The sequence below is a fragment of the Phoca vitulina genome, unplaced genomic scaffold (assembly GCF_004348235.1).
Source record: "Phoca vitulina isolate PV1807 unplaced genomic scaffold, GSC_HSeal_1.0 scaffold2, whole genome shotgun sequence".
Taxonomy (NCBI): domain Eukaryota; kingdom Metazoa; phylum Chordata; class Mammalia; order Carnivora; family Phocidae; genus Phoca; species Phoca vitulina.
Genome location: NW_022589705.1, coordinates 23,754,771 through 23,767,331, shown reverse-complemented (window position 1 = coordinate 23,767,331; position 12,561 = coordinate 23,754,771). Strand labels below are relative to the sequence as shown.

At 46.5% G+C, this 12,561-nt stretch overlaps 1 protein-coding gene across 1 annotated transcript in view; it reads right to left on the bottom strand.

The window, feature by feature from the left end:
* The window catches only part of ABCA4 (ATP binding cassette subfamily A member 4), a 132,682-nt gene that overhangs the window by 22,548 nt on the left and 97,573 nt on the right, over positions 1-12,561 (bottom strand). Inside the window, exons 31-38 of the mRNA XM_032423312.1 lie at positions 10,236-10,330; positions 8,695-8,727; positions 7,257-7,362; positions 7,071-7,145; positions 6,670-6,839; positions 4,814-4,991; positions 1,493-1,608; positions 392-539 (exon numbers count right to left, since the gene is read on the bottom strand). Coding sequence (XP_032279203.1) covers positions 392-539; positions 1,493-1,608; positions 4,814-4,991; positions 6,670-6,839; positions 7,071-7,145; positions 7,257-7,362; positions 8,695-8,727; positions 10,236-10,330 — 921 coding nt within the window. The remainder of the gene's footprint in view (positions 1-391; positions 540-1,492; positions 1,609-4,813; positions 4,992-6,669; positions 6,840-7,070; positions 7,146-7,256; positions 7,363-8,694; positions 8,728-10,235; positions 10,331-12,561) is intronic.

The window sequence follows — 12,561 nt, the reverse complement described above, 5'->3', positions numbered from 1 at the left end:
AGAACAGGCTCAGAAAACCATGACACTCAGAGCACACACATAAACTTAGAGTTAGATGAGCTTAAAGAAAACAAGGAAGGAAGGGAGGAGGGAGGGAGGAAGGCATGAGGGAGGGAGGGAAGGACAGCAGGAAGGAAGGAAGGGAGGAAGGGAGGAAAGATGGAGTGTAGGAAGGGAGGAAGGAAGGAAGGAAGGGAGGAGGGAAAGTGAAGGGAAGGAGGCAGGTAGGCAGGCACAGAAGGAGGGAGAGAGGAAGGAAAGGAGGAAACTACGTTCACATATGCATTAAGATTGTCCAGCCACAGTACTTGCCCCTGGCTCTGCTTGACCATCAAATACTCTCTCTAGTATTTTAGTAATCAAACAAGGAAGCCACAAAAGTTATGCTCACCTGGTTATTCTCAAATAATTCCAAGATGAAGGTGATGGCACTGCTGTTGATGCCGATGAACAGATTAGCACAAGCCAAGGCCACATAGGCTGTGCTGGGGACATCAAATAGGAAGGATGCTGGGTACATCATGGGAATGACTGCCCATCTGTGTGGAAACGACACAAGGCAGTGGGACAGAGTTGCAGTCTTTGTACCACTAGATATAATGCATTCCCCGCACACGAGGTGACGTGTCTGCACTGGCGAGAGTCCAAGGAAGACCAGAAAGCTGCTCCGTCCCTTGGTCTTTGTTCCTCGTCTTTGAAGGGAGATAATGATGCCTTCCCTGACCACCTCACAGGGTTTTGTGAGGAGCAAGTGAGATGGTGGCTGTGAATGTGCCTTTTACAAGGCAGAGGGGCCAGCTCTACCCTGCAGTGCTTCCCACTCTAGTCTGGATCAGCAAAGCCCAGCTGAGATCCCAGGAGGCTCATCTTTACAGTTGACTTGAGTTGGTATGTCGTGGTTACGCTGGCTCCTGAATTCTCTATTTGCAAGAGAGATGCTCTGTCAGGGCTTCACTGGCCCTCACAGGAAGGACCAGGTGTCATTATCTGCATTTTACAGATGAGGAAATTGAAGCCCAGATGGGGTAATAACTTGTCCACAGGTACATACCCAGTGAGGGGTAGGCCTGGATGTAAAGTTGCATGCCTTGCTCTAGAATTCTACAGGATTTAATCCCTGTGTCATCCTCTGACCCTGGCTCAGGGGCAGCCTTTCAGCTGCAGTCTTCCGTGTGCAAATAACTCTCGGCCAGTCCAGCTGGAGACACCGAGATGGACAGGTTGGCTACAGATGAATCAGAATCAGAGCCGGGTGAGGGACAGGAGAGTGACGCCCTGGTCAGGCCCCAGTTTGAGTGGAAGAAGATTCATTTGAGCCTCAGGAACTGCTGTGTGTGTGGAGTCCGAAACAGATTCCTGGTTGGTAGCTGCACACCCTGCCGGGGGCTGGAAGCTAACCTGGCTGCCAGAAACCCTGGTTTTCTGTCAGAAGACCACGCCCCTCCCGTGGCTTCCCTTTTGGTGGCATTAGCTAATGGCCCAAACAACTCACCCATACAGCATGAGCAGTGCAACAAGGGCAGGAAGATTTTCTGGAGAAGTGTAGGCTTTCTTCTGAAACCCGATGAAGATCCCCACCACTAGCGCTGCGCTCACAGCATAATTCATCTTGAAGAGAGAAGAGGAGAATGAGGCACTTAACTTCTCAGGACCTCTATCTCCTGTTCTGTGGAACGAGGGCTGGGTCAGCCTCCTCCAGCCCCTACAATGGCCTGGGGTTCTGCTTCTATTTGTCTAAACAGTTATTGGTCAGCAAACATACTCTAAGTTGTCCCTAGTCCTCCTACCACTCCCCACTCCCACCTCCCAGTGCAGGGAAGCTTCAGCCTCTATCTTTCGAGAGAATGAATTATAAAAATCCACCTGATCTTTCATTTTCTCTAATTGGTCACGAAGTCCTACTGAGTCTACTTTCTAAGCATGTCTCCTGAATTCAGAAAAACTCAAAATATTTAGTCCTTGGCCTCATGAAGTTCAAATAGATGATACCCTGTTATCGCTTGATCCCTTTCCTCTCTTCCTATACAATTCAGTCCTAAAGCCATTAGGATGGATAGGGAGAGGTGGGCAGCCAGTGGGGGTTCAGGAGGTGTCACAGTGGTCCCCGGCAGGATGAGAACCCGAGAAGGGTGAGGAGGACATCCCACAGAGGGTGGGCTGGTATGGGGTGTAGGAGGGTGTCCTTATAGGGGGTCGATCTGGTTGGGGCTATCAGAGCCGGAGCAGAATGAGGAGGACCTCCAAATGTGGGGCAGCTGGAGCAGGGAGAGAAGGGTGCCACACAAGGGAGAGGATGGTGGCCACGATGGGAAACTTATTACGTACAGGCGTACTGCTCAGGTGGGTACATGAGTCAGGGGTAATAGAAGCCAGTTTCTCACTCTTGGAGAAGAGTCACAAGTATGGAAAGATAGAGAGCCTGGAAGTTTGGTAACAAATAGGATATTTACATAGCTTCAAAGTACCTCTCCTCCAATTCTTATTCATTATAAAGGGGCAAAGACTAACTTTACAGTGGAGGAGCTCAGCAGACACCACCTAAATCAAGTGACCAAAGTGACCATCATCAGTAATAGAACAAACTGAAATCAGAAGCTACCTGGTCAGATGCAGCAGAGTAAACTTTCATGATACCACTGCTGTAACCTGGATCTGATCATGAGAAAACATTGGGCAAACTCAAATTGAAGGACATTCTGCAAAATAACTGGCCTGTGATCTTCACAAGTGTCAAGGTTGTGCATGTCGAGAAGACTAGGAACCATTCCAGGCTAAAGGAGACTGGAGAGAACAACTAAATGCAATGACTCTGAGCTAGATCCTTTTCTATAAAAGACATGATTGGGGAAATGGGTGAAATTTGAGTGGGGTCTGAGGAAAAGATGGAGGTGACGCATAGTGCTAGTGTCCTGGTGTTGCCAGGTATGCTGTGATTGTATGGGGTGTGTCCTCACTCATAGGAGGTAGACACTGGAGGTGCTGGTGTGTGTGTGTGTGTGTGTGTGTGTGTGTGTGTGTGTGTGTGCACGAAGGGCATCTTGTTGGGAAGTTACCCTCCAATGGCCCAGAAAAAAAGTTTTGAACTATATTTATAACAATTTTGTGACTGTTTCAAAATTTAAAAGAAAACCAGATGACATATAAAAAATAAGAACTTAAAACATCCTATCTGTGCTGAGTGGATGATATAAACAATAAGTGTTTGTTCACATTTAACAATGACCCTCGGGCATATATGTTATCTTTTTGCTGCTGGCTAATGAGGGTGCTAAGCAACAACGTTATAGATCCTAGAGTTTGGATTCGGAGGCTCCGAAGCCTGCTAGTGTCCTATTCACCGTCTTCTAACTCTTCGCTGGTCTGCCAAGTGTCTACTTTGCTAGTATCACCTCCAATCCAGACACTGACTCTAGCCTTCTATCCACATATTTCTCTTTAGGCTCAGAGATCTCTGTAGCTAGGCACATGCATGTGTCAGCCCAAAGTGTAAATTCTATAATCCTTGTCTTTTAAAAAAAAAGTAGAATGCAAAACCCAGCACTTTAATAGCTTTTCAGTGCAGGTGAGCCTCACCCCTTTCATGCTTAAAGGCAGGGCAGTATGGGTAGCTACAAATGACGTTTTTGTCCAAAGTGAGGTGTGATGGTTCTGACTCCTCCCCATGTGTTTGTAAGTGTTTTCTCAGGTAGATAGGATAGAGACGAAAGAATTTAGTTGCTACTGATGATTTCTGGTTTTGTACTGTTCAGTGATGACTGCGTTTAGGGAGCTAAGATAAAAGAAACCATGTCCTTATAAACCCTAATATTTGTCATCATTATTCAAAACCACTGTGAAAAAGGTTATTTGTGTTGGTCTCCATCATGATATATCCTACCATAACATGCAATGGAGACTCATGTTAGTCTCAGAATGTTGGGATAAAACAAAGGATCTTATTAGCCACAGTGTCCAGAAAACCCTAGAGTTGGTGTCATAATGATCACTGCTACATTACAATTAGGGCTTTGCTGCCAATTTATTTTGACCCTGCGGCCTGTCATAAAGTAACCCACCCTGACTCTTTTCTGCCCCCCAACAATCCTGGTTGTGAGAGAGGTGGCAATCTGCTGTTGACTTGATAAATAATTTTTTCTTTCTATTCCCTAAAGTGGTGGCTAATCTGATTTAGTGGAGGTCTGGTTACTTTGGGAAAGCAAAGTAAGGCCACTGGGTAGGGTTGCCACATTTTGCCAGTAAAAATATAGGATGCTCATTTAAATTTGAATTTCAGATAAACAACCAATACATTTTTTTTAGTATAAGTATGTCTCATGCAATACTTCGCGGGTGGGATATACTTATACTAAAATCATTAATTGTTTTATCTGAAATTTAGATTTAACTGATGTCCTATATTTATTTGGTGACTCTACCACAGGAGAAGTTCCATCCTTCCCCCTTTAGGGGTGGATCAGGATGTAAGAAGAGAGTGTAGGATGAAGGACCTCTTGATATTACCTCTTCAGCTCCAGATTATTCCCAGGAAAGCCAGCCTCATGCCTGTGGTGCAGGGATTACTCAGTGGGTCAGAAGGCCCCTTGGTGCAGGGCACACAGAGCCCCAACTCAGCAGTTGTTAAGCTGAGCCCCACATCCTTCCCCAGCTTGGGGCTCCTAATTCTGTGCTTTTCCAAGAAAGAGCAAACACACAAGACCCTCAGCACAGCACCCGCCAACAGCCCATCCCACCAAGTCCCCTCAGTCAGAGCAGACAAACACCTGCCCACTGTAGGCCCAGGGAGGCAAGGGAGGTGCCATGACCTGACACTTACAATGTCCCAGAGGAAGTTGGTCAGCCAGTAGGTGGCGGGACTCACTCCACTGACAAACTGGAGGTGCTTGGCTTTGTTTACCCTCTCCTGGATCAAATAAAGGACAAAGCTGGCTGGGACGAAGGACATGGCGAAAATCACACAGATGGAAACCAAAGCATCCACTGAAGTGGTCAGCCTGCAGCAGTAGGAGAGACACAGTGAAGGAGAGGTGAAGAAGGAGGAGCAGAAGCAGCAGAAGGACAAAGTCAGGCTCTGGGAAGGCCTCGCCCAACTCCGGGTAATGGCCTCCAGAATCCCCTGGAAGCTTGTTGTTTCACTCAGCTGTGCTAGTCAAACTGGGTCAAGGTTAAGTGGATATCTGTGGGTTTCCTGTTCCATGTTACTACCGAATACTAATATTAATGTTAATATCAAACATTTTCCATGTTAATATAATAATCTAAACAAATTTTATTACCTTTCCTAATTAATTTGTTGGTGTATAGAAATGGATTCTTATATTAATCTTATATACTACAATCCTCTTATTAGTTCTCATCATTTGTCTATAGATAACTCTTGGATTTTCTATGTAGACAGCGATATGGTCTGCGAGATCTTGTTAAATCATGGTTTCAAGAAACATATCACAACACGGGGAAATATTCATAATGTAAATTTAAGTGAAAAGAGAACAGGCTGGTTGTACAGGAACTTGGCTTTCTTCACCCTCTCCCTGATCTCTGGGAAAGCGTGTGGCTAAGGTAGCAGGTGTGGGCTGAGTCCCACCTAAGTTTCACATACGAGCACAGCCCTGGCGTGGGACAGTGCCCGCACAGAGAATGGAGCACTTCCAACTAATTCCCACGAGGGACCACATGTGCCAGGCACTGCCCTGATGAAACTACAAAGGGCACGATCCACACACACAGGAAGAAGAGAAAATATAACTGGAAGGAAACACACAAAAATGTTTAGAGGCAAGACCCTAAACTGTGTAGGGTTGTAGAAAATAAGTTTTAAAAAACTCTGTTCTATACACTTTATTTAATGATCATATACTATTTTATATACTACTTTTATAACCACAGAAGACTCCTATTTCTTATTTCAGATTCAAGAGGCTTGGCAGGAGATGGAGAAACCTGGGCCAAGAGAGAACTGGCATAGGACAGACTATTCTTCCTCAGTTGAGGGCCTCAGAGGGTGTCCAAAGGAAGGCCCCAGGGGGCCAGGGCCCAAGTTTTAGCCAACGACACTTGGCACGTTCAGGGCGAGTGTTCAGGGCACTGAATACACTGGGATAGGAACATTAGGACCCTCATGGTCTCCCAGAAGCAGTTGGCACTCACGAAGCCATTGCCACCGAAGGAAGGCTCGAATGGCGCACGCATACTACAAATTGAACGGGATTGATGTCATTTACTGCCTGAAGCTGTGCAGTAAGAGCTTAAGCTTGAGGAAGGCAAGGGTCTGTTGACATCTTGAAAGCCTGGCCATCTGAGGGAAATTACCGGAATCTAAAATGATTACTCCCAGGGAGATGAAAGATTGGCTCAGCTTTCCCAGTTCCCGGCAGTCACTTTGCAAACTGGTGAGAATATTTGTGTAAGCTCCAGGAGCAACTTGTTATCAAGAGCCAAAAGGGAAGAGAACCAAATCTATGCTTACTTTCCAAATAAATATGAAGAGAAAGAATGGCCAAGCCATTTGGTACACGAGGCACTTGAACGTCTCATGTTCATGTGTGCCTGATTTAACAGCCTTGCCATCCAGCCCAGCAGCTCACGTTCGAGAGAATCCTCTCCGGGTGTCCCGAGAGTGGAGAGGGCGACCGGCGAGCTGGGAGGCTGGGGGCCACGGCGGCAGCTTACACTGTGATCTCTGAGAGCTGCTCCTTGGTCAGGTTCAGGGGCTGGCTGGTGACGGTGATGCCGTACTCCTCAGGGTTCCTGTCCTTGTGCACGCCAGCCCGTAAGATGGTGTTGTGGGCCACGTTGAGAAAGCTCACCAGGGCATGCCGGCCTTTGTTGTTAAACCACACCTACAGGGGAGGGATGGACTTGGTTAGGCTGTGCTACAGCTGTTTTAAGAAAAAATGAGCTGCAGGAGAAAGAATGTGAGGAGGAGGAGGAAGGGTTTGGCAGCTGGAAGACATTCCAGGCTAGATTTCAACATGAGGAGGGATGGAATGTAATTAAGCTGGGGAAAAAAAACTGAAGTAACTAGCTCACGTGAGTTTTTAGCTCTAGGGCAGATGAGGCAGGACCAGTACCTTTATGTTGTCTTCAGTTTCTAGATGTTTAAGGAAAGCAGGCATTTCCTTAGAGGCCTCTCTGGTGATAGGGCCCTAGAAAACAGCACAAGGGTTTTTTTCCCCACTTAGCACTCACGATTATTTCTGTTTCATGATAACCAGCATGTCAGACGTTCTATCCAAATCTCCAAGCTGTTTACATACCCCGCTCACATTCATCATCTGGCCAAGATGGCTTAAAAATTCAACAAGTGCTTCCGCAGTGATGGGAAGAACTGGGAGCTTTCCTCCAATGGAAATTCCTCCATACCTGACAAGGGAACAAGAAGTCCTCAAGTCAGGGCCACGAACCATGCTTGTGGTGCTTCATACTTGTCAATAGCTCTCTCGGTTTCTGCAGGGAAATGTGTACTTTGGGAGCAATTGTCCGGACTAGTCAGCAACATGGCTCCACTTTACAAAGCAACTATTAACCCTTCCTTGTTTCCACCAGGAAAAGTCCCAATCTTTACTGAGTTTGGTCTCTGCCCACTTCTCCAATGTCACCCCTGCTCATGCCTTCCCTCGAGTGGCACATTCCAGCCATGTCAGATCACTTCCAGAGCCCCCGCTGGTCCAGGCTGCTTTGGCGTCTTGCCGAGGCGGGGCTGCTAGTTTCCCAGGAGGGCCTTTCCCTTTTTTGAGCATCTGGCCAACTCGGACTCATCTGTCATATGTCATCTTCTTTTTGATGTCTTCCCTGACTCTCCCTACACCCCAACCAAGGATTCCTTTCTGGTGCCACTCCTGTGCTTTGCAGATCCCCTGCCCTAACTCTGTTTCTAGCACCTTAACTGGGGTCCTAGCATTGGATCTCTCCTGCTTTCACCCATTTTCCACACTGCTTGGCAGTCTCAAGCGATCATGCTCAAACACCAATCTGGGCCTGTCACTCTCGGGTGTAAAGCCCTTCAGTGGCAGGATAAACGCCAAACTCCTTGATAAGAAAAAATTAATCTGTTGGCAAGGCAGAGGAGGGGAACTTTATTTCTCAGGGACTCAAATTGCCCCACCCATTTCTGCTTCAACTGAGACCCCACACTTCCCTCTAGGGAGCAATTCTAAAGGCTGGATTTCCCTTTCATGGTTTAGTATCCACCCAGGAAATCAAGTTAATATCAGCTCTGCATTCATTCTAGAGGCCCTACTGCTGAGGGACCATGGGAGGCCAGCTCACTCTTAGAATATTCCTGGATGACCCTCCAAGCCTCTGAAACTACTTGAGCCTCCAGAATGCCACAGGAATGGGGTTAGTCTGGGGCTGGGCCAGACTCCCTGAGGCTCAAGAGGGTTGGGCCAAAGAGTGGCAAGGCTTGGGTTACGCATCCTGTCACTGTAGCCCTCTCAATTGTTAACCTTGTGAGGTTTTAGAACCCCCTCTGAGTGAGAATGCTCTGGATGCTCCGCCTCTTAGGGGAACACCTCCTCCCCTATATATCCTCCAAGGAGATCTATTGTTTAGCCACATATCCTTCAGGACATGACTTGTGAGTTCCTGAGTACATATAGAACAGCCCATGTGGCTCCAGGTGTGGTTTTTTAATGTGCAGTTATTTTAAATGGATCAATCTGAGATTTTAATTTCACAAAAGTAGTTTCTTACCTCTGTTCGTTGACCCAGAATTTGCTCTTCAAGCTGAAAGCCAAAACAAATCATACAATGAATACCCTAAGGAAGGTGGTAGTGTTAACTTTCCTTCCAAACACTCATTGGGGCCGCTTAGTCTTGCAGGGCAGTTTTGCATTTCTTGATATCCAAACAATGGGAAGCTTCTCGGCCCAGGGGCCAAGCCCAAGTACACATGCAGAGGAAGGACTGGGTTCCACCGTTGGCTCTCCAAGTCACATCCTGCATTCTGGGCTTTCTGGGTGGTCCTGTGGTCAGGTCATTTGTCAGACCATCTGGAGCCAGAAAATAGGGCAACCACTATACCAGTGTGGAGTGAAGGCTGCAGCCCTCCCATCTTCCACCCTGCACAAACAAGACTTTAATATTAATCACCTGCACACTTGGGAGAAGGGCTGACTTAGTCCAAGCCCAAGGTTAAGAGACTGACTTCCAGCCAGTCAGGGGTAAAATGACAAGTAATGAGCAGATGCCAATTCTAGACCTCACAGTTCAGGCCCCCAAACTATCACTGTCATCAAGCACAAAATCCCAAATTCCATATTGCAAATTCATTGCTGAGAGCAATGTTTGGGATGGTTGTGGTTTTATTGCATTACTGAATAAATACTATGCACGCTGCTCTTATTTGTGTGCTTGGACGGCGTTTTTCATTTTGCTAGAGCTGGCCTGGCACTGCCTTCTCAGCAGCGGCTCTCCCCACTGGCAGTGTGTTCTAGTTAACCGAGTCCGTTTATCCTTTGTTCAGGGTCTGGCAGAAGAAGCAACTGAAAGGACTATGAAAATTAGACAGTATGTGTTTTATTTTAAGGCCCCAGAGCACACGGGGACTGGCTCAGGGTTCCCCATGACCCCCTTTCTAGAGCATGCTCTTGTCAAGCTTGGACAGGGGCTGCTGACGCCGCCCATCCCCCGCCGCGCCCTTGAGAAGCAGCTGCTGGGCTGAGAGAAGGGGGCACGCACAGAAGAGCTCACGGGCGGGCGTACTGAAGGGCAGTGACCGAGAGGAGAATTTACAGCTAGGGTGTGACAAGCTGCGGCGAACCTGGCCAACCTGTGGCCTCCCTCACACGCTGCCATCCCGCTGCTTTTTTCCTACGTCGGTCTGATTTGTTCCTTTCTCCTTCTTGCTCATTATTTTCCCTCTTGCTTCTCTCCTTTTCTCTCTTTTTTCTCCTTTACTGGCCCTTCCAAATGTTGTCTCTCTTTCTGAACTAGTTAAAACATGAGGCTGCATTGTTGGATGCATTTTGTGCTTTCTTATTTTATTTTTAATGGTGCACGGGTTAAACTTTAAGACTGCTTCGCCTAAACAAAACAAAAAATGAAAACAAAATTAATCTTAAGTTGCATTTTACTTTATATATGTCTCAATTGCTTTTTCGGGTAAATCAGGAAAAAGAAAATTTTTCACTGCCCTGATTGTCGATAAGTTATGTGAATAAATTATCTTCCGTCTCCAGTTAGTACTTTCTACAGGGAGCCAGGTTGTAAAGTATGAAAGAATTTCTTCTTACCTGCTTCGTATAAGAGCAGGATATGTTTTTACCAAGAAGTCGGAGATGTTCCTGTTTGTAAGGTCTTGTAGAATTTCAGTGCTGCGCTGTATTCTCTGAGGCAATAAGACATCTGTGTTAGTCACCTTGGAATCTGCTTGTTCTCTAAAAATTATTTATGGACTCAGCTGCTGGGAAGATACTGAATAAAGCACTGGCATATGCCTGGTTCCCACTTTAAAGAAGTGGGAGCCATCTTGGATTCCTCTCTTTTCTCCAACCCATTGACAAGATAGGATAGTTCCAACTCCAAAATAAATCTCCACTCCATCCCCACTGCTCCAGTTCCAGACTACCACCCTAGTCCAAGCCTCCACTCAGACCTCACCTGGACCTCGACAGAAACGTCCAGACTGATCTCCCTTATTCCACCCTGGCCCTCCAAAATCCATTCTCCAGGGATGCCTGAGTGGCTCAGTCAGTTAGGCGTCTGCCTTTGGCTCGGGGCATGATCCCAGGATCCTGGGATCGAGTACCGCATCGGGCTCCCTGCTCAGTGGGGAGCCTGCTTCTCCCTCTCCCTCTGCCTCTCCCCCTGCTTGTGCGCTCTCTCTCTCTGACAAGTAAATAAATAAAATCTTAAAAAAAAAATCCATTCTCCACCCAGCAGCCAAACTGAGCTTTAAAAATGTAGATCAGAATATCCCAGCCCTTGCTTTTCCCATTCCAATAAACCCTAGGTTCCTCTGAGGATCATCACCAAGGCTGACACAGCCACACAATCCGGCCCTACCCTGCTCTCTGAGCCATTCAGCCGCCACTCTCCTTACTCCTCACCCTCCCCATCTGTCCTCCCTGCTTCTCCACTGCACACCCCTCATTCCTGAGGTAGCTCTGCACTTGGCCATGCCCTCTGCCTGCATTGCTCTGCCCGGACAACCTCACACGGCTAGTTCATCACCATTCAAGTTATCAGCCTCCATTTTACTCCTCAGAGAAGTATTTTCTATTTCTAGTCACTCTCTATCATAACCTACTGCTGCATTATCTTCTCATCTGCATCTCTGTCTCAAATTTTCTTTCCAATTCATTGGCTTCCTTGTTTTTATCTGTTACCTCCCTGTATGATTAAATTCTCGGAGAGCAGGGACTTTCTCTGTGGTGTCCCAGCACTCAGAATACTACCTGCAATGTAGGTGAAACAATAAATCTGTGACATGGATGAAAGAATTCAAACAGTCCCTTACCATTTACAGATTGCTTTCAAAATGTATCTAGAACTGGAAGCTGGTTTCACCTTTGGAAGAGTCAAAAAGCGCATGAGTTTGGCCACCAGGTGGCAATATTACTTTAAATTTGGGTCTACATAGTGTTGGTTCAGTTTTGGTCAATCAAGAACCTGAGGTGTCAAGGGCACAACTCAGATGTAGATGAGGGTATTTCTGGTGGCATTAAAAACACATCACACATACCATCACATACCATTCTTTTCATTTTTATACACTTTCTGCCTCCCCACCCCTCTTTCCCATTTTACTCCCTTCAATTCACTTTCTTCACTTGGTTCGTCCAATGCTAGGAGAACTAGCATCTACTGAATGCTTACTGTGTATCAGGCACTGTGTTAAATGCTCTACATTCATTGTCTCCCTTAATCCTTATACGCTTATGAAAGAGGAATTGTTGCTTTAATTTACAGCCAGAGAAACTGAGGTCCAGAAAGCTCAGCTAACTTGCACCAAGTTACAGAAATTATAGGGGGTTGTGCTAGGATTTGAACCTACATCGGTCTGTCTCCATAGCCCTGCTCTTTTCACTCTGTCACCTGCTTCTCAAGCTGAGAATGGCACCTAGGGGACCTGCCACGCTACCCTGGTAGAAACTAGGCTGGAACAGTTGCTGGTGTCTGGTAATTTGTGATAAATTATTTTCTAAAAATTCTATCAAATAAAAGACTCCTACAACTTGATCTCTGTGTATTCTAGAAGTCAGGGATGGAGCACTTCCACATCAGGACTTACCACCATTCAAAGAATGTTAGGACAGGAAGGGACCCTAGAGAAGACTGCATCAACACCCCCATTTTCCTGATGTGTACAATTTACCAGCTCTGAGTGAAGCCTGTATCCTTTGGCTTTATTCCAGGCTGAATAGGAGAGTGTGTTTGAGTGAGTGGGATGAGTGGGTCTAAATATGAGCATATGTGTGTGTGTGTGTCTTTTACAAGTAAAAGACACACACACACACACACACAGCATCTCCTGTACTGATGCCTGAGATTCAGTTTTGCTCCCAAGAGAAGCATCAATGATAGGAAATGCGGGAGTGATAAAAAAAAAAAAATCAC